General features: G+C 40.2%; 1 protein-coding gene across 4 annotated transcripts in view; it reads right to left on the bottom strand.

Moving 5' to 3' along the window:
* LRBA (LPS responsive beige-like anchor protein) overlaps positions 1–23,123 on the bottom strand; it is a 654,576-nt gene that overhangs the window by 157,315 nt on the left and 474,138 nt on the right. For all 4 annotated transcript variants that reach the window (XM_061584671.1, XM_061584674.1, XM_061584673.1 and 1 more), the window contains exons 45-46: positions 4,305–4,445; positions 2,403–2,522 (exon numbers count right to left, since the gene is read on the bottom strand). In XM_061584671.1, the coding sequence (XP_061440655.1) occupies positions 2,403–2,522; positions 4,305–4,445 (261 nt within the window). The remainder of the gene's footprint in view (positions 1–2,402; positions 2,523–4,304; positions 4,446–23,123) is intronic.

Raw genomic sequence — 23,123 nt, 5'->3', positions numbered from 1 at the left:
TGACAACTCTCAGCACCCTTCACAAACTACACTTCCCAGGATTTTTGGGGGGAAGCCATGACTGTTTAAACTGGTGTGGATGTGGCCAGGGGCAGCTTTGGTTTAAATTTGGGTGGGAGACCACATATGCCTGCTGTAGAATAGGAACAATGTTTTCCTTTTGGAAAGGAAAAGTGTTTTCCCTCAGCCCACTGCCCACCCACCCAATCTCCTCTCCTCCCCCTCAGAGACACGTTACCAAATTCTTCCAAGCTACACAGGAAGTGGATTGGCCTGTGAAAGACCAACCCAATGATTGCATTTTTACAGATTTTTAGGGCAGTACAATATCTCAGAGAGGAGGTCAGGTCTCCTGCTGCCCAGGTGCATTCATTATAACTGCCCAATTTCCCTGCTTTTTATAGTTTGATGGAAATATATGTTGGCTATAGATAAGTTCTGAAACTGCAAGGGTTTTTTTTGCACATTAGTGAATAAAACTTTAAGCCAAGCACCAGAATCCTTTAAGATTTTGGTCTAATAGGTTGGAGGTCTTGCAAGCGTGTAAAGTCATCCCCTGGTGGCTTGTCACACTCTTCAGGCTCCTGCAAACTCCCCATTCCACACAGGTGGTAAGCACAGAAGAATGGATAATAAATGGGATTCAAAGGGCTGCTTAGGTTAAAGTTCTGCACTGTTGGCAGGATAAGGCTCACCTTTGGGGCTAACCACAGGGGGTGGGGCAGGGTGGCTATTTAAGCCCTGCTCCACCCTCCCTCGGCCTCTTTCTGGCCTGGAGCACACCCACCCACCCTCTCTTAGGGCAGTACAAATTTAACTGGCTGTCTTGGGGCCGGGTAGGAATTTTTAGCTCATCAGCCTTCATTTGCTGACAAGTTTTTTTCCTACCCTGTACTGTTCTTCTAATTCAGCTGATTGGCTCATCCTCATTCTGCTATACTGGCTTAATTTGATTTGGGTGATTTGTTGACTGGCCAAGTAGTTTAATCTTGTAAACAGGTTAATTTGGTCACGTTTGGCAGATATGTGCAGGAATTTCACACGGTAGGTTTTGGTGAGCACCCTTAGGCACCCTTTAAGGTGATACGTGGGATCTAAGGCCTGCCTTCTGGGTTGTGAGGCCTACTGGCAGGATAAGGCTCACCTTTGGGACTAACGTGTAACACCCACTCAGTGTTGCGCAGGCCTCGGGGGGGGAGCAGGAAGGCCTCCCTAACCACCCTGTGGGGATGGGGCCCAGAGAAGGGGATTGCTCTTGGACCACTGCCTTTTCCATGGCAGGATATCATTTATTATATAATCAAGCACTTAATTGCCTTTATTTGAATAAATGTGGCCCCTGATTTACCCACACTTCATCTTGTCTTGCCTCTTCATTTTCCAGCTATATGCTGCAATTGTCGTTTGAACAACTAACTACCAAGGTATTTCAAAAGTGCTTTTGAAACCATTTGTACCATTTGTTACATGGTATAGGTGATGGAGTTTGGGCTATGGAACTAGTTTTATAGTTGTTTGTATCCTGGCCAGTGCTAATTATTTTTAATAAATTCCCATTTTTTTCTATTTCATATCAACAAATGAGTTACATATAGAGGATTAGTTGAAGACCATAGGCTTCAGCCTTATAAGATTAAGACTATACAGGGACTACACATTAACTTTTAGATTAAGTTCATAGATCATGATCCTATAAGTAGATGGATCTCTTCTCTCTTTCAAAGACAATCTCATTCTTTTATGGAAAGAAAATTTAATTTTTTAGGAGTAAAATAAGAAAACCATGTTAGTCTGAGGCTACTTTGCCCTTCTAGGAAATATTATTAATGTTCAGAGACACATGCATCAGATTTGCTAGGATTTTTTGGCAAAAGTCTGTCACTGTTCATATATTTTTAAAGTACACATTAGTGGTCCTTGACCTCAGCACATAACATGTTAAATATAATAGTGTAAATATGTTCAGGAGCTGGGGTGACTATTTAGTTGTATCAAAGCTGAGAAATAGCACATAACCTTTAGCAGAGTTCAGAGTCATCATTTGATCAATTCATTATCAGCCCATAATGTTAACGGGATTTATTTTCATAATTTTTGCAGCTGCAAAGGCATGTTACATGTCTAGCTATTCTAATGGATTCAAAATAATTTGGTAATAGTCCCAGAATGTTTAAAACAAAAAGAAAAGATCAATCCTCCAGTTATCATGCCTGGTATAAAAACACATCCTATTTACCCTTGACCCCATTTCCTTTTCTTTTCTCTTGTTCCCCCTTTGTCAAATCTTCAAGGCAGGAACCAACCCTTTTGTACTCTGTAAGGCACTATATACTTTCTTAGTGCTATATGGATAAATCAGTATCATGCACTACAGGATGTTAACAATGTTCACTGAAGTTTACCTTGATATCAGAGGTGTCACGTTGACTATTGCGCCATGCCCTTGAAATTGATGAAAAAGTTCTATCTGCATGATCAAATTTGCCCCCTTGTAAGTTTAGGAAAAATGTTGTAAAAGGTTCCTAAAAAATAAAAACAGAATCTGAAATACTTTTTGAAACAGCAACAGTTTAATTTTGCAATTTGACAAGTTTTATTTTTGTGGAGTGTTTTTTTTAAAAAGCAACATTGTAAAATGTGTCTATTCTCCTAGAATAATTAATTTTACAGATCAGTACAAAACACAGATTTCCAAAATCACTTATAACATGGCTTATGTTTTAAAACATTGTATTTCAATGCCTTTTAAATAACTCGTACTATAGCTAGGTACATGTATAATCTGGTGGTTAAAAAGATGAAGAGTCTTCAGTAATGGAAGAAGACTTTCTATCCATGGAACATGAAGTCTGGTTGCAATCCACTGAGCCTTATTTAACTCACTGGATTCATACACGTGCACATGCCAAAATCCAATGGGCTGCTTTAGGTACAAGCAGGTGAATTATTATTTTTTTAACAGCAAACACTTCCCCACCATATCTCATTGCAAACTGTTTTTGAAACTTCCCCAGTTTCAAAACTTTTTGCCATGTGGCCCTGGAGGTGGAGGTGCAAGATCTATGTTCAAGAAAGGCAGTCTTTGGGGTGCACAGTACTAATAGTGGAGTTTTCTTGATCCTAAATGTTCTTTAGAGATAAAACTTCCCTATAAATATAACATTAGAACTATACACGTACATACACACAACTTACACAGTTCACAATTAATGAAAGAAAAATGTTTGGACAATTGAAAAACCTCCTCCTACTCAAAAGATACTTAAGCTCATATTAGTGGATAATTGCTTGAAATTAGCAAAGTACCATAAATTACTTCAACGATGCATGTCTGCTTGTACTAATATAACAAGGTTTAATTAATGATGTGCCGCTAATGCTTTCCCAAAGAAATTAGTTTCTATCAGATAAATCAACATTGCAGTTTATTTTACAGAAAAATGGTCTGTTTCATAACTAATACAAATATAACCAACTGCAGTATTATTTAATTATATTACTTAAGTATAAGTAAGTAATTACAACATTATTTCAAAAAGGATAATTCTATTTTTATATTGTATCTCAAGAGCTTATTTTACTTGTCAATGATGAAAATAAAATCCTGCCATAAGTGGTCAGATTACACTCCATTTTGAAAAAAAATCCTGAAGGGAAAAACAAACAGACAAAACACCTAAACAAAAGGAAACACGCAGAGGAGCCTATTTGCAAAGTATAGTTTAAGGAAGAGCCTTCATACTCATCTGACAAGTATAAACCATAAACCATAAAAAAAATTAAAGAATTGTGGGGGGAAGCAATTTTATTTCTCATCATCAATAATTAAATATTGAGTGAGTCCAGAGATCCACCTGTGGACAGTGGCAGACAGAATATGAGTTTCCAGACCCCACCTCTCCCTGCAAGACCCTCCCCAAATGCTCCCAGATGTTTGGGGTCTTTGACGAGTGGGATGGATTGCAGCATGGAGGGCTGAGAGCAAACAGAAAATTTACAAAAATCAGGTGGAGGCACCTCCTTCTCCATTCATAGAAAGTGCCTCTGCCTGATTTTTCACAAACTCTCCCTTTCCCTTCAGCCCTCTGAGTCCCACTGACACACTGACCCTTGTCCGAGCATTTTTGGAGAGCTCTGGGGGCCGGTGGTGGCAGAAGTAAGTCTCCATATGCTGTGGCAGATCTCTGATTTTAATAAATTTTCCAAATCTCAGTTGCTTTCATCCCTTTTGATTTTAAAATTGATGCACAGTTATTGCTTTCTTTATAAATTTAAAAGAAAAATGTTTTAAAGACTGTACTTACAATTCTTAATAGCCAAGTTAGTGTAAAACTAGCTGTTGAATAGTGAGTGCCATAATGAAACTTTGGAACTTGATCATCTTCCCATGTTTCATAGCGGTCTGCAAAGAATGCAGCTCTTTTTGGATTAAGAGCACCAATAGGCTATGGGATAGAAAAACAACAGTGTCAACATATTATAATATTGACATTAGTTATAATATATCCTTCTACATTTAGTAGCTAGCATTAAACACAATGCATTATATATTGTTGCTGTTTAATATCAAATGGTTTTGAATACAGATAAAAGTAAGCAAATAAAAAGGGAGGGTGAGTAACAATTTCCAAAATAGGATATAGTAATATAATTTTCTAATTTCCACTGGGAAGTGTTTCAAATCATCCTTTAATACAAACTTTGCAAAAGGCATAATTATATAGAGTCATTATTCTCATGTGTCTTACACACATACTGTGAACAGAGTTGCAACTGTCAAATCACTTCAGTACTGAAAATGTTGTTACTCCAACCACATGCATCACTCCTAACAGAGAGCAGAGGGAGCTGTCTCAGTTGATCTACAGGTGAGGACATATAAGCAAGCCAGCTTTCAGAGAGCGAGCGAACAGAGCGAGTGAACAGGAGTTTGACAAAGGAGTTCCACAGGGGAGGTCATGGGGGAGGTCCCTAAACCCCCCCCAAACAAATTACTAATTCTCCTTGTGCAGCACACTGCATACCAGTGGGACTCTCAAGTTTACCCTGAAGTAGGAAAGGACAAAGCATAGGCCACTCCAAAACAAGTAGTCAGAAAGAAAGGTAGAAGAGAGTATATACGGGAAGGATTCTCCAGTGGTTGTGACCTGCAAGGTGTGTGCCATGTTTGTTTTCTTGCCTGAGAACAACATGGCGTACACCTGTAACAAGTGCAAGCTCGTGGCACTGTTGGAAGAAAAGGTGAGAGGCCTGGAATGGCGGGTGGCCACACTGAGGACTATAAGAGAAGATGAAGAGTTCTTAGACAGAACACTGGAACAACAGCAGCAAAGAGAAGTGGAGGTGGAGGAGCAACAACATGTGGTAGCAGAAGAGGAGACTGCTTTGGAAAGGAATAACAAAGTGGAGGAAACTCCATGGGAAAGGGTGACAGTTAGGAGCAGAAGAGCTAGAAGAGCTAGCAGAAGAGCTAGAGTCATGACAAAGAAGCAAAGTTTCTAGATATTCTAAATGACTATTCCCTAGATCAGTTGGTCATGGAACCGACCAGAGGGACGGCAACCCTGGACTTAATCCTCAGTGGGGACCTGGACCTGGTGCGAGATGTAAGTGTTATTGAACCAATTGGAAGCAGTGACCACAGTGCTATTAAATTAAACATACATGTAACTGGCCAATTGCCAAGAAAATCCAACACGGTCACATTTGACTTCAAAAGAGGAAACTTCACAAAAATGAGGGGATTGGTAAAAAGAAAGCTGAAAAACAAAGTCCAGAGGGTCACATCACTCGAAAATGCTTGGAAGTTGTTTAAAAACACTATATTAGAAGCTCAACTGGAGTGCATACCGCAGATCAGAAAAGGTACCGCCAGGGCCAAGAAGATGCCAGCATGGTTAACGAGCAAAGTCAAGGATGCTCTTAGAGGCAAAAAGTCTTCCTTCAGAAAATGGAAGTCTTGTCCGAATGAAGAAAATAAAAAAGAACACAAACTCTGGCAAAAGAAATGCAAGAAGACAATAAGGGATGCTAAAAAAGAATTTGAGGAGCACATTGCTAAGAACATAAAAACCAACAACAAAAAATTCTATAAATACATTCAAAGCAGGAGATCATCTAGGGAGACAATTGGACCCTTGGATGATAAGGGAGTCAAAGGTGTACTAAAGAACGATAAGGAGATTGCAGAGAAGCTAAATGAATTCTTTGCATCTGTCTTCACAGTGGAAGATATAGGGCAGATCCCTGAACCTGAACTAACATTTGCAGGAAGGGATTCTGAGGAACTAAGACAAATAGTGGTAACGAGAGAGGAAGTTCTAAGCTTAATGGACAATATAAAAACTGACAAATCACCGGGCCCGGATGGCATCCACCCGAGAGTTCTCAAAGAACTCAAAGGTGAAATTGCTGATCTGCTAACTAAAATATGTAACTTGTCCCTCGGGTCCTCCTCCATGCCTGAGGACTGGAAAGTGGCAAATGTAACGCCAATCTTCAAAAAGGGATCCAGAGGGGATCCCGGAAATTACAGGCCAGTTAGCTTAATTTCTGTCCCTGGAAAACTGGTAGAAAGTATTATTAAAGCTAGATTAACTAAGCACATAGAAGAACAAGCCTTGCTGAAGCAGAGCCAGCATGGCTTCTGCAAGGGAAAGTCCTGTCTCAGTAACCTATTAGAATTCTTTGAGAGTGTCAACAAGCATATAGATAGAGGTGATCCGGTGGACATAGTGTACTTAGACTTTCAAAAAGCGTTTGACAAGGTACCTCACCAAAGGCTTCTGAGGAAGCTTAGCAGTCATGGAGTAAGAGGAGAGGTCCTCTTGTGGATAAGGAATTGGTTAAGAAGCAGAAAGCAGAGAGTAGGAATCAACAGACAGTTCTCCCAATGGAGGGCTGTAGAAAGTGGAGTCCCTCAAGGATCGGTATTGGGACCTGTACTTTTCAACTTGTTCATTAATGACCAAGAATTAGGAGTGAGCAGTGAAGTGGCCAAGTTTGCTGACAACACTAAATTGTTCAGGGTTGTTAAAACAAAAAGGGATTGCGAAGAGCTCCAAAAAGACCTCTCCAAACTGAGTGAATGGGCGGAAAAATGGCAAATGCAATTCAATATAAACAAGTGTAAAATTATGCATATTGGAGCAAAAAATCTTAATTTCACATATACGCTCATGGGGTCTGAACTGGCGGTGACCGACCAGGAGAGAGACCTAGGGGTTGTGGTGGACAGCACGATGAAAATGTCGACCCAGTGTGCGGCAGCTGTGAAAAAGGCAAATTCCATGTTAGCAATAATTAGGAAAGGTATTGAAAATAAAACAGCCGATATCATAATGCCGTTGTATAAATCTATGGTGCGGCCGCATTTGGAATACTGTGTACAGTTCTGGTCGCCTCATCTCAAAAAGGATATTCTAGAGTTGGAAAAGGTTCAGAAGAGGGCAACCAGAATGATCAAGGGGATGGAGCGACTCCCTTACGAGGAAAGGTTGCAGCATTTGGGGCTTTTTAGTTTAGAGAAAAGGCGGGTCAGAGGAGACATGATAGAAGTGTATAAAATTATGCATGGCATTGAGAAAGTGGATAGAGAAAAGTTCTTCTCCCTCTCTCATAATACTAGAACTCGTGGACATTCCAAGAAGCTGAATGTTGGAAGATTCAGGACACACAAAAGGAAGTACTTCTTTACTCAGCGCATAGTTAAACTATGGAATTTGCTCCCACAAGATGCAGTAATGGCCACCAGCTTGGATGGCTTTAAAAGAAGATTAGACAAATTCATGGAGGACAGGGCTATCAATGGCTACTAGCCATGATGGCTGTGCTGTGCCACCCTAGTCAGAGGCAGCATGCTTCTGAAAACCAGTTGCCGGAAGCCTCAGGAGGGGAGAGTGTTCTTGCACTCGGGTCCTGCTTGCGGGCTTCCCCCAGGCACCTGGTTGGCCACTGTGAGAACAGGATGCTGGACTAGATGGGCCACTGGCCTGATCCAGCAGGCTCTTCTTATGTTCTTATGTAACCCTTCACCAGTGGAGCTATGGAACCGCTTTCAACCACTCGAGGAGGATACTGGAGGACAGCCTGTGGTGGAAGAATTACAGGAGACCCCATGCGAAAATGAGTAAGAGGCTGAAGCTCAATCAAGCAGGGACAATGAAACCATGCCCCACAACAAGAAGAAAAGAGTACTAGTAGTGGGAGATTCCCTACTGAATGGGATCGAAACCCAAGTATGCTGAGAAGATCCGTGGACTCACCAGGAATGCTGTCTACCAGGAGGATGGATTAGAGATGTGACAGAAAGGTTGCCCTCACTCATCAGGTACGAACAGGTATCCCTTTCTCCTCATCCATGTGGGAAAAAATGATACTGCCAAACAAAGTTATGAAGAAATCACATCAGACTATGAAGCTCTAGGAATTAAAACTCAAGGACTTTGGGCCCAGATACTTTTTTCATCCATCCTTCCAGTACTTAGAAGAGGAGTAGAAAGGGAGAGAAAAATACTCCATGTGAATGAATGGCTACGAAGGTGGTGCAGATGAGAGATTTGGATTCTGGGACCATAGGCTATGGTTCCTGGAAGATGGACTGCTGGCAAGTGATGGGTTGCATCTCACAAGGACTGGGAAGAATGTGTTTGGCCACAGCATGGAGAAGTTCATCAGGAGGGCTTTAAACTGAATCCTAAAAGCGAGGGAGACGTAAACTTGGTGGTAACGACTGATGAAGGCTTATGCACAGTAGCGGGACCAGAGAGATCGGCTCTAATAGGGCCCAGGAACAGCCCTCAGAAAAATGTAGTAAGGAAGCCAAGCCATAAATCACATGGTCTTCGATGTCTGTATACTAATGTGCAGAACATGGGAAACAAGCAGGACGAACTTGAACTCTTAATACAGGAGGGCAATTACGACTTGACAGGTATAACTGAAACTTGGTGGGATGGCTCCCATGACTGGAATACAGCAATTGAAGGATATAACTTGTTCAAAAAGAACAGAAGGAATAAAAAGGGAGGTGGAGTTGCGCTGTATGTTAAAAATATATATCCCTGCACAGAAATACAGGAGGATGAGCTTGGTAGCTCCACCGAGATTATCTGGATTAAAATTAATGGGGCAAGTAAGAAAAGGAATGTGGTGCTTGGAGTCTACTACCGGCCACCCAATCAAGGAGAAGATGAGAATGTAACTTTTGAAAAGCAAATTGCCAATGTTTTGAGGAGGCATGATGTAGTAGTAATGGGGGGGTTTCAATTATTCGGATATCTGTTGGGAGACAAATTCTGCCAAACACGGCCCCTCCAAGAAATTTCTGACTTGCGTTGGAGATAACTTTCTCCTACAGAAAGTGGAGGAAGCAACCAGAGGAGCAGCTATCCTGGACTTGATTCTAACCAATACAGATGATTTGGTGGATGAAGTGGCAGTTACGGGAACTCTGGGGGAAAGTGACCACACCATACTTGAATTCTTGATTTGAACAGAAGCAAAAGCTGAGAATAGCCATACACGCACCCTGGACTTCAGGAAAGCTGATTTTAATAAACTCGGAACAATTGTAAATACGGTTCCATGGCAAGCCACCCTAATGAGAAAAGGACTCCAAGATGGGTGGGAGCTTCTAAAAAAGGAAATTCTAAAAGCGCAATGGCAAGCAATTCCAACAAGGAAAAAAGGGGGGAAACAGCAGAAGAAGCCAATGTGGCTTCATAAAAAGCTTAGAGACGACCTGAAAACAAAAAAGAACACATACAGGAAGTGGAAAGAAGGCCAGGCCACAAAGCAAGGGTACAGGCAGGTATCAATGAATTGCCAGGATGGTGTCAGGAAGGCTAAAGCTGAGAATGAGCTGAGGTTAGCGAGGAATGCTAAAAGCAACAAAAAAGCTTTCTTCAGGTATGTCCATAGTAAAAGACAGAGAAAAGAAATGGTGGCACAGCTACTCAATGGGGATGGCAAAATGATAACAGATGACAAAGAAAAGGCAAAAGTGCTCAATTCCTACTTCGGCTCAGTCTTCTCCCAAAAAAGGGCCTATGGCCCTCCTGGGAAACATGAAGTAGAAGGGTCAGGATTGGAGCTTGAGATGGATAGACAAATGGTCAAGGAACACCTAATCACTTTGAATGAGTTCAAATTGGCAGGGCCCGATAAACTGCATCCGAGAGTATTGAAGGAACTGGCTGAAGAACTTTCAGAACCTCTCTCTATTATCTTTGCGAAATCATGGAGGACCGATGAAGTGCTGGATGACTGGAGGAGAGCTAATGTTCTCCCTATCTTCAAAAAGGGCAAGAAGGAGGAACCGGGGAACTACAGACCAGTCAGCCTAACATCAATCCCTGGAAAAACTCTGGAGCAGATGATAAAGCAGTCAATCTGTAAGCGCCTTGAAAGCAATGCAGTGATTACTAGGAGCCAACATGGATTTATGAAGAACAAATCCTGCCAAACTAATCTCATCTCATTTTTTGATTGGGTAACCTCCTTTTTAGACTGTTGGCAAGCTGTGGACATAATATATCTAGACTTCAGCAAAGCTTTTGACAAAGTGCCACATGATATTCTGATTAGCAAGCTAGCTAAATGTGGGCTGGATGAAACATCTATCAGGTGGATCCACATTTGGCTCCACAATCATACTCAAAGAGTGCTTATTCTTAAACTGGGCGGAAGTAACAAGTGGCATACCACAGGGCTTGGTCCTGGGGCCAGTGCTTTTAAACATTTTTATTAACTTGGATGAGGAGGTACAAAGCATGCTTATCAAATTTGCAGATGATACAAAGTTGGGGGTCATAGCTAATACCGTGGAAGACAGAAAGAAAATTCAAAGGGACCTTGATAGGCTGGAGCATTGGGCTGAAAACAACAGAATGAAATTCAACAGGGATAAATGCAAAGTTCTACACTTAGGAAAAAGAAAGCAAATGTACAGTTATAAGATGGGGGATACTTGGCTCAGCAGTACAACATGTGAGAAGGATCTTGGAATTGTCATTGATCACAAGCTGAATATGAACCAACAATGTGATGTGCTGCAAAAAAGGCAAATGCTATATTAGGCTGCATTAACAGAAGTATAGTTTCCAAATCTCGTGAAGTACTAGTTCCCCTCTGTTCAGCACTGGTTAGGCCTCATCTTGAATACTGCGTCCAGTTCTGTCTCCACACTTCAAAAAGGATGCAGACAAATTGGAACGGGTTCAGAGGAGGGCAACAAAGATGATCAGGGGACTGGAAACAAAGCCCTATGAGGCGAGACTGAAAGAACTGGGCATGTTTAGCCTGGAGAAGAGAAGACTGAGGGGAGATATGATAGCACTCTTCAAGTACATGAAAGGTTGTCACATAGAGGGGGGGCAGGATCTCTTCTCAATCGTCCCAGAGTGCAGGACATGGAATAATGGGCTCAAGTTGCAGGAAGCCAGATTTCGACTGGACATCAGGAAAAACTTCCTAACTATTAGAGCCATATGACAATGGAACCGATCACCTAGAGAGGTAGTGGGCTCTCCGACACTGGAGGCATTCAAGAGGCAGCTGGACAGCCATCTGTTGGGAATGCTTTGATTTGGATTCCTGCATTGAGCAGGGGATTGGTCTCGATGGCCTTATAGGCCCCTTCCAACTTTACTATTTTATGATTCTATGATTCTGTGATCATTCCCACCCAATCATTCTCACCCAAACTGGCCTGTCAATGATGGGAAAGACCCTGTGATTGACTATTAACATGGTTCAAATATCTACACATATACCATGCCACAAGTATATACTGTAGGGCTGTGCAAGGCTCACCAATTTGGTTGGGGCTGATTCAGCTATTCAGATTGGGTCCTGCTGATTCAGTTTACATTGATTTGGACCCCAAATCTGAATAAAGACTGCGGTACAGATCATGAACTGGTCGTATCGAAAATCAGAGTAAAGCTAAAGAAGACCAACAAAGCAATTGTGACGCCAAAATACAATTTAAATAACATCCCAGAAGCATATAAAGATCAAATAAGGAACAGGTTTGAGGCTTTAAACTTAGTTGACAGAGAACCATAAGAACTATGGAATGAAGTCAGAGATGTTATCAGAGAAGAATGCAAAAAGACAATACCTCTAGTTAAAAAGAGAGAAAGACCTCAATGGATGACTGAAGAAACTCTTAAAATGGTTAAAGAGAGAAGGAAAGCAAAAGCAAAAGGAGATACAAACACGGTTAGAACCTTAAATGAATCAATACAGCGACTAGTACGTAGAGACAAAGAGAACTATTACAACAGTTATTGTATAGAAATAGAAGAGGACAACAAAAAGTGTAGAACAAGAGCCCTATTCCAAAAGATTAGAGAAATGAAAAGGAAATTTAAACCAAGAGTAGGGATGCTGAATAATCAACAGGGAACACACTGACTGACTGAGATGAAATAAAAGGAAGATGGAAGCAATACACTGAAAAACTCTATAAAAGAGATGCCAGGATGACAGATTCATTCACGGAGGAACCGTATGATGAAGAACCAGAAATTTTAGAATACGAGGTGAAAGCTGCTCTTAAAATACTTGGAAGAAACAAATAACCAGGAATAGATGGCATACCAATAGAGTTGCTACAAGCTACTGAGACTGAATCTGTCCAAATTTTGACTAAAATCTGTCAACAAATATGGAAAACTAGACAATGGCCCACAGACTGAAAGCGTTCCATATACATCCCAATTCCAAAGAAAGGGGATTCCAGGGAATGCAGTAATTATCGAACTATTGCCTTAATATCCCATGCAAGTAAAGTAATGCTCAAGATTCTACAACAAAGGCTCTTGCCATATATATGGAGCGAGAAATGCCAGACGTCCAAGCTGGATTTAGAAAGGGAAGAGGTACCAGAGATCATATCTCAGACATACATTGGATAATGGAACGGAGCAAGGAATTTCAGAAGAAAACCACCCTGTGCTTTATAGATTACAGCAAAGCCTTTGACTGTGTAGATCATGAAAAACTATGGAATGCTTTAAAAGAAATGGGGGTGCCACAGCATCTGATTGTCCTGATGTGCAACCTATACTCTGCACAAGAGGCTACTGTAAGGACAGAATATGGAGAAACCGATTGGTTCCCTATCAGAAAGGGTGTGAGACAGTGGTGTATTTTATCACCCTATTTATTTAATCTATACGTAGAACATATCGGTGGTGTGGCTGGGGAAAAAGATGGTGTCAGACGCAGGTTCGTTCGTTCGCTCCTAGAACATATCATACGGAAAGCAGGATTGGACCAAGAAGGAGGAGGTGTGAAAATTGGAGGGAGAAATATCAATAATTTAAGATATGCAGACAATACCATACTACTAGCAGAAACCAGTAATGTTTTGAAAAGAATGATGAAAGTTAAAGAGGAAAGCACAAAAGCAGGACTACAGCTGACAACGGAAGATTTATGCAACTTTACAATTGACAATGAGGACATTGAACTTGTCAAGGATTATCAATATCTTGGCACAATCATTAACCAAAATGGAGACAATAGTCAAGAAATCAGAAGAAGGCTAGGACTGGGGAGGGCAGCTGTGAGAGAACTAGAAAAGGTCCTCAAATGTAAAGATGTATCACTGAACACTAAAGTCAGGATCATTCAGACCATGGTATTTCCCATCTCTATGTATGGATGTGAAAGTTGGACAGTGAGAAAAGCAGATAAGAGAAAAATCAACACATTTGAAATGTGGTGTTGGAGAAGAGCTTTGTGGATACCATGGACTGAGAAGAAGACAAATAATTGGGTGTTAGAACAAATTAAACCGGAACTATCACTATAAGCTAAAATGATGAAACTGAGGTTATCATACTTTGGACACATAATGAGAAGACATGATTCATTAGAAAAGATAATAATGCTGGGAAAAACAGAAGGGAGTAGAAAAAGAGGAAGGCCAAACAAGAGATGGATTGATTCCATAAAGGAAGCCACAGACCTGAACATACAAGATCTGAACAGGGTGGTTCATGACAGATGCTCTTGGAGGTCACTGATTCATAGGGTCACCATAAGTCGTAGTCGACTTGGAGGCACATAACAACAACAACAACATAAGTTATTAGATGTCCAGATATGCAGACCTCCTTATAGCCTTAAAGAATACAAAGAGGAAGAAATTTTTCTGCTCCTCCCTCCTTTGTCTAGTTCTGGGCAGTCAGCCAGTGTACTGATAATGACATGCAGCTTCCAGCTGCAGCTGCCTGTGGACACACAGAAGCCAGAGGAGGAAGCTATCTTTATGGTGTGGACAACATCTATTTCTGGTAAAACTGACTAGTTATTATGATAAAGTCCTGTTTGCTGTCCCTGGCAGGCAGAACAATGAGGCATCTGCTGCCTCTTGCAGAAGGCAGGGAGAGAGAAGGCAGTTGATAAGGATTCTTATAAAAGGGAGATGAGTTCCTGCATTCAGTATCAGTCTTACAGACTGATCCTACTGCTATGCTGCTAGATGGGAGGTCTGAGGCTTGCCTTCTACAAGGGTGAGATCATTTCATTCCTTTCCAGATAAGAGACAGAAACGTATTGAAATATCCTCAGGGAAATGTAACTTGTTTGAAAATGTAACTTGTATAATGTATAAAATAATAGAACCGTATACTTTTATAAGCTATGTTAACTGTATATTGCAATGTATACTGATACATAATCCTAAAACAGAATATATAAGACAGCTACTGGTTAAGGCTACTGTAAGCATTATGAATGCCATTATGAGCTGCAACCAGTCGGGACTTTGACCCTGACCTATATGGTTCTGATTCACTGGCTGTGGCCAGAGACGTATGTGTGACTTGTATATATACAGTTATGTAGAATCAATAAAACATATAAAATCCTTTGGCTGTTGAATTCCCATTATTTTTCCTGAGATATCCCTAAACCTTAGTATGTTATTTGGTGGGACTTCGACCATAGTTCACTTAGACAGACCTAACTGATGGCAAAAACCGTGGAAGCCCAGATGACCATGATGTTGTCATATAAATTGACTATACAGATACGGACTAGGGGAGTATGCAATAAACCTTAATCCTGTGTTTATACAAGAAAGAGATGGATGAGGACATTTCACTGGCCCACTCGCCTTACTCTCCCACAACTGAACAGGGCACCTTTTTTGAAAACTGAGTCAAAGGTGAACCACGTCACTCTGTTCAGCTCTGACACCTGATCAGACCAGGTGATTCCCTTAGATATTACCAGGGTTTATCAAATAAAAAGTTTAAAAAATAAAAAAAATCAAATAGATTTTTTAAAAATTAAATCAGATTTCAATATTTTCTTTAAAAAATTATTAAAAAGGAGCCTAGGTCAAAGATATAATCATGAATTCTTACACAATTTCTAAGTATAGTCTATGAATATGTTAACAGCAGTTTATGGAGATGGGAGATAAATCAGTCCTATTCTGCAGGTAGTGTCCATGAAGTGCACTTTCTCTCTCTCTCTCAAGGCCTCTATAAGTGCAAAGACAGAGAAGGCAAATGAACAGAGAATTTGGGGAGATGGAGTAGATCTGAACAAGGAGGAAACCACTGAAGTGGACATGCAGCTCTTAACAGCAGTAGCCTCTTCTACAGACGTAGAGAGATTTTTTTCTTCCTTTGGACTAATTCATTCTAAATTGAGAAATAAGTTTGGAACTGAAAAAGCAGGAAAGCTGGTATTTTTTTTCCAGACAATGAAGAAGAAGAAGAAGAAGAAGAAGAAGAAGAACCAATATTTTAAGTTTCTCATGTTGACTTGGTTGAAATTGCCTAAACTTTATTTTTCAAATAATTTTACATTTATCTAAAAACTGAAATAGTTAACCATTCAAAGATCCAGTTGCATGTTTTGTTAATGTTGCTGTTTGTTGAAGAAGAAAACTAACCAGAAGAAAAAACAATCTTATTAATACAATTTAAAAGCCTGTTTAGTGATGGTGATTCTGGCACATCATGACAAAAATATCATGATGAATAGTTGGAGCTGGTTCATCTCCTGAATGACTTCACAAATTCTGCTTTAGATCAAATCATCATCCCATTTTTTGATGAAAATTAATCAAAAACAATTCAGAATATTTGCTTAGTGTGTACCTACCTTCTAATGAAACCTACATCTCTGAATATGCATTAAGGTTATATTAAACAATAATGTACTACTAAAATGATGATTAAATAGAAGCTTCCTCACTAGTGATTTACACTGTGATTTAAATAATTAAAACTGAGTCCTTCAGAGAAGCGATTTAAATCATTATTTAAATCAAATCAACCCTGGATATTACTCATGGCTACATTACTAAGAAATGGGCACTCCTTTAGATTTAAAACAAAGAGGAATGGGTCATTAATATGTGAAGAATGAGAAGTATGAATAAGAGGGGGAGTAGGGATGCAAGACAAAGGGAAACCATTTGGGAAAAGACATTCTGAGAGGAACAGTTATTTCCTACTTTTAGATAATTCCCTTGGTATTTGTACATTTAAATTAAGAACTGCAAACCTAAATTGCCAACAAAATGGCACATGAGAAGGTTTCTGACATATGAACTATCTTAATGGAGAGGAAAAACAAAAACAAATGGATATTCATACATTCCAATCTTCTATTAAATATTTATTTAACACAACTGGATGCCATTAATTTCATTCCGAGTATCCTCAGTAAACAATTCACTTATGTTCTCATCAATGCAGATTACTTTGGGACAATGCAGGGAATCATGTAGTAATACAATGTTTAAGCAACTACTTGGCAATCTGTCAAGAGGTGAAGAGGATTTTGAGAACGGCATATTTTGCAAGCAAAAGGTCCTATCTGGCCAGGCCTTTCCAGATAGGACTACCCAACACCAGTCTGAAACCTGTAGTTTTGTTTTTATTTTGGGAGGTCAAGGGGTACTGAAGACAAGGCTGACAGAGCTATGGAAATGAATGAAAGAAATGCTTGGGTAAGACCTGTGCCTCTGTTTACTGTTGGAAAGGAGGGCACGAATTTCTCTTAGCCTGGACTTGTGGTTCTGATATGAAGAGAAGATAAATGTTTGCCAAAGTGGCTAGGCCTTGACCAAGCAATGCCACAATGGACCATTGTATGAAGAAGGTACAAAGTTAAATAATTTTAGTGGCTCTGAGCCCTGAGTGTACCCTGATAAAGCTCTGTTCATGTCAGTTGCACCAAGACAAAGGGGAGTTGTTTCTGGGGAAGAAATAAAGTTGGTATAATAGAAGTTAATCCCTGACCTGCAATTTACCAACACAGAGCTCAATTTTAATTGAGAGTGATATGTTGGGGAGCAGAGAGATGCAATCGTTCACTGGACTCCATCTTGCGTTCATCTCTTTTTCACAAAACTCTCCCCCCCACCTCCCCAAAGTCATTTTGTACTATAACATCTTCTTTGGAACACACACACACAGAGCACAAAACACTGCTTTTATATTTCATTCTTGCTTTGTGTAATAATTTTTCACTGGGTTAGGTTTTTTCTGTAATGAGTCTGCCAAAAAATTTTGTACTGCTTTGCTTAATCTTTTTTTACTACTTTTGGGGAATTTTACTTTTCCCTTACCAAAACTATTAATGGGATTTTTACACAAAGCTGGTTTTTCTGTGTGGGGTTTTTAACAGCTCTGATTAATTTTTACACCAAGCTACATTTTCCTGGGCTTTGGTCTATGGGTGACTTTTAATAGGTTACTTTTTATAAGTTACTTTCCCTTTCTCCTTATTTCATTTATTTCTTTATCCTCTGGCTCAGAGTTCACTATTTTATTCTAAAAACATTTATATTTTTCTTGAACTTTTTTTATCTGTATGTTTCTGGATCCTGGACACTGGATTGATCTCTACTAACCTGCATCCAGGATCAAAGGAGCCTGTTTCCTGGAATTTCCCTCTGGAGCAGTAGCTATGTTCTTGTCTTAAACAAAAATGCTATTCAAGGACTGGGAATTTATAGTGCAATCAGTGCATGCTCTCTCAGAAGTAAGTCCTACTGTGGATTGTGGGGATTACTCTTTGGAGAATGCATCTAGAAGAAAAGCTTTAGCAGATTTGAAACTAGAAGGCTGGTAGAGTTTAGATGGGCCAATGCAGGGCTTAGCACTGGTTAAATTGTAGTTAGTTTTAACCTTGCTTTCCGTAATCTTTACATGTAATAGCTACTTTAAAAGATGCTTTAATACATATTGTTTAACACTTTATTTTCCCATGTAATCATTATAACCTCATTTCCCCCCATAAATACATGTTTATGTTTTCCATTACCTAAGATGAGTTCATATCTTGTCTTTTTTTGATTTTCCTTTCTGCGGATTATGCCTACATCTCTCATAAAGTGAAATAAATTCACTGCCTTTAAACAAAATTCAAACTGATTTCAGCCTCTGCTTGTATCTGGTCACAATCTTCTCACCCACTGGGGCAAATTAAGGACCTCCATTTCAAAACCCTGGAAAGACACTGCCAATTGGTGTAGGCAGACAAGTTAGATCAGCCTTTCCCAACCAGTGTGCCTCCAGATGTTGTTGGACCACAATTCCCATCTTTCCTGATCATTGGCAATGCTGGCTGAGGCTGATGGGAGTTGTAGTCCAACAGCATCTGGAGGCACACTGGTTGGGAAAGGCTGAGTTAGATGGACCCTTACATGGACTCAGTATAAGGCAACATCCTATATTTTATATTACCACACTTCTGCATGCAACTCTGTGCAAGTGGGAGAGTTTTTCTCATCACTCGGGATGATAGACAATAAGCTGACAATGTCACTACATGCCTATCCTTGTAAAATATCTCAGCTAGTAAATAATCCTATGCATTCACTCTTCATCATGGAAGGAGATTTCATCACTCAAGAGAAGTGTAGGGTTGTTGCTTTTTTTAAGTGTCAAGGAGAGCCTTTCGAGCAGATTTGGGGGGTGTTAGGGGCTGCAGGAGGAGAAGTCCTGTCGTGCAAGAAAATTCCCTCCAAAAATTGAGATGTTTTGATTACCAATCTGCTGATGTCTTCTAAAGCTATGTGGCATGCCAAATATCTACCCCAAACATCCATTGGTTATTCACCCTTAATATATATATTTTAATTGAGAAACTGATTCATAACAGACTCACAACATTGAGTTTTAGAAAACCAAAAGCATGTATGGAAATCTAGTTCTCCTTTGTAGTTTTGTATATGATAATGTCATTCCTAGCGTTATGCCATTTTAGTTGCCGGCAAATTTATCCCACCCCCTTTGAGGAAAGTCTCACTGCATTTTTTTTGGGGGGGGTGAGCTTTCAGGCAAGCAAACTCTTACCAAGGTCAACCAGGGACAGTTCATGCAAGGCCCTCTTGATTTCCAGTGTTGTTTTCTGACCAGATGGGGTGGATATGACCCTCTGTAGATCTTAAACTGATGAGAAGGGTTTGGGGCCAGGGTCTCTTTGGGGCTACTTTGTCCAGTGGCAGCCATGCAGCATTGTGCAGCCAGCAGGGTGAAGAAACCTCTTCACCCAAAAGGATGGGTCTTCTTTTACTCAATTTCAGTTCTGGAAGGTGCTTGTTGGCTGTGGGTAGTGTCCCATGTGACTATGGTATGCATTCATTCCATATTGGAGCAGCCATGGCTGCAGCCTCATGGGCATCAAAGGAATCAAGAGAATTGGTAGATGGCAATTTGCAGTGCTCAAGGACTATACTCATCCCTAATGGCGTGTTGAGTGATTTATGCTGTGTTAATTAGGTGGTTCAAAGACCTATTTTCTTTGTTCCAGGTATGGTTCAACTTCATTCTCCTGTTTGAATCCTTCTGTGTGGCTGTGTTTTTTGGGCACAGAGGTTCATTAATGGGGACATAGTTAAGAATGTTAGCCATGTCTACTGTTCAATGGTTTTGAAAGTCTGGAATGCTGTGGGGAAGCTGCTCCCAACCTTATTCCATTTGGCATCTACTATTTTGTTCCTGAGCATCCTATTAATACAACTGGGTGAGAACAACCTTGTCCAGAGGGTGGGCTTATATCACAGCCATGCTATTCAAGTCAACAGGGAGGTGAGGAAGTGGTTGTTGAAGGCTGGGGGTGCGTATATACCTTGTGGATGTATATGGCACTCCATCCCTTATATAGGGATGATGGAGTCCATCTCTCTACTGAGTGATGTAACTAGTTTCTGGAAGATTTGCACAAAGCTCTTTGTGAGCTTTTATGAGGAAGGTGGAGAGAGGAGGTCTAGCTTAAGCTGTCCTCCTCTGATGACATGTTGTGTGGGCAGGTAAGTTGAGTTTAACATGGTCAGCGCCGAGTCACGGTGGGTGAGGGTATCAACCTTCTCCTGTTGCCAACTGACTCAGGAAGCAGCTTGGTTTCGTGCTCTTGGAACCTAGTGTGTGCCACCTGCCACTGAATGGGGGAGGGGGGCAGCACAGGTCAGGTCACACACCCATGACTTTCCTTTAGGGGAAGATGCTATTTACTTGTATGGCTGATGGAGTTCCTTTGGGGCAGTTTGGCTCTCAGAGGCAGACAGGAGATATCTTTCCTACCTGTACAGACTATACCTGCCCACACTTGTTTGTTGATTGGCACAAATTCTTTTTCATTATATTAATAAATATAACCTTTAACCAAATGCTTAAATGTTGAGTTTTCATTCCATGTGTGAGGTAATGAAATACAAGCAGGCTGACACAATATCCCATATATTGTTATTTATCAATGGAACTGTTTGTTGTTATGTGCCTCCAAGTCGACTACGACTTATTGCAACCCTATGAATCAGCAACCTCCAAGAGCATCTGTCATGAACCACCCTGTTCAGATCTTGTAAGTTCAAATGGAACTATATTTAGCTTTTATTGGTATATTTCTTTCTTCTTCCATATATTCCACTATTTGACACAAGCCCCTTGTCATTAACCACTGGTAGTTTTCTAATTTGAAATATTATTCCTTTTAAAAGAAGTGGTTGCTATATTTAAAGGGTTTTATCTGAGACAGAAAACATTTCAAGGAAGAATTAAATTTAGTCTTATGTAAACTATTGTATTGTAACCATTCATCTTTTGCTTTGTGACAATATTCAGCCATGCTTTCTTTTGTTTTAAAAAGGAAGGCATTAAGATCATTTGCAAATAAATTATATTTTAGCAACAAGACAAACAATGCTGTGTTTGTATGGCACTGAAGCTTTCCAAAATACACTTTTTACTCCTCCTGTTTTTATTATTCACCACATAAGACCACCACAGATCAATACTTATAGAATTACATTCACTGAATATAAAGCTAAAACCAATTAGGATTGATTTAATTCTCCTTTGAAAAGAGAAATAAAAGGTAACATGTGGAGATCCATATAACCAGAATGCATAGTATTGATTTTTAACTCTTCTTTTTTGCTACACTTGGTTTCTGAAACCTGGCAACAGGACAACTATCAAGGCATTTATATGCAAGGGATTTTTTGTTTTTGTTTTAAAGTCACCATATGAGGCAAAAGGCTTAGAAATAAAGAAGTATGGAGTTGTGCATTGACAATGATACACTATCAGCTTACTCAGAGAAGTTACAGTGGGAATACACATATTGAATTATACATTACACAAATGCACTGATTTATTGTAGTAATAACATCCACCTCATTAAAAGATTCTGCTTTGCAGCAGTTGGAAGGCTACATATTGTTTACTGCTATAAATTAAAGGCAGTACGCAGAAGACTGTGGAACCCCTGTAACAATAGATCTGTAATGACAGTGCTGTATATCACTGCTTCCTCAGCAGCTTCATAATAAAATGGAAACAATGTATTGGGCTAATGCATTCTGCCATGCTGACCCATATTTTCCTGACAACCACTATGAGGCCTTGCAAATAGTTAACTAATTATCAACCATTCAGGGAAAAACACTTCCAAAATTCTCCTCTTATCCTCTTATATAAAGTGTTGAATTTATGTTTACTATCAAGTTTTGAAATGAGCAGATAACTACTGTTATACTTAATTGGCTTTGAAGTGGCATTATTTAACATGGGAGCCAAAGCTAGGAAATTCCCAACTGTGATGCATCAGCCATAAATATGTTTATGGAAACTTGGTGCCAAGAGCTGTTCACTGGCCCACACAGAAGAAATGATATTCACAGGAAAATGAGCAACTTAAAGCAGCCCTTTGACCTACAGTAATACAATATGTCTTACTTATTGCAGCAATGAGCAACACAATTATATGGTTAGATACTGCTATCAGAGCTCAAGAGTTTTAACTGAAAAGTCCAAGCAAAAGCTAAAAATGTTACTGATATAATTTGCAGGCGTTAGTAGCAAAGAAAAACCAAGGCAGTAATCTCAGTTATTTATTCAAAACCTTCACACTGCAAGGTTGCACTGGTTTTTAATACATATATATATCACTGTTGTTGTTTGCAAAAATTCAGAACAGCTTAGCTGGTTCTGAAAAACCAGCTAAGCCCTGATCACACCTGGTTTCCAATCGCAAGGAGAACTATTCAGCTAAATGTGCATGCAATTCCCCTTCAGTTGAACATGAGAAGGCCAGGGATGGACAGAGAGGGCCACTTACACAGTCCTGCATCCCCTCCATAGAAGAATACATGAAGAGAACTGTATTCTAATATGCATACCTGGCACCTCCCCTCCCTGCTTTACCATCACTGCTAGCCCACATACCTGAGCCTTCAGACCATGCTGGTGTACCAGTGCCATCAGGGATGGTAGCATAAACCAGCTCAGGCCATGCAGTCTGAATGGCCCTATATTCAATGGCACTGAATTGCTGTATTGCATTGTACTGTATTGCATACCACATCATACCTGGTTTCATGCCACATTTATATCCTGCCTTTGGAGCACATAGCCGGGAAATGAAGAGGCAAGACAAGATGAGGTGTGAGTAAATCAAGGGCCACATTTATTAGAATAAAGCCAATTACATGCTTGATTGCATAGTAGAATGATCTGCAGAGACAAGCGTGGAACTTATCTCATACCTCATCGGGCGAGGGCACCCTGCCATGGGAAAAGGGGGTGGGCCAAGCCCAATCCCCTCTTCCAGGCCCCGCAGGGTGGTTAGGGAGACCT

Source organism: Rhineura floridana, chromosome 9, assembly GCF_030035675.1.
Source record: "Rhineura floridana isolate rRhiFlo1 chromosome 9, rRhiFlo1.hap2, whole genome shotgun sequence".
NCBI classification, from domain to species: Eukaryota; Metazoa; Chordata; class Lepidosauria; order Squamata; family Rhineuridae; genus Rhineura; species Rhineura floridana.
The sequence above is the reverse complement of the archived record's forward strand: the minus strand, read 5'-3'. Positions and strand labels throughout refer to the sequence as shown.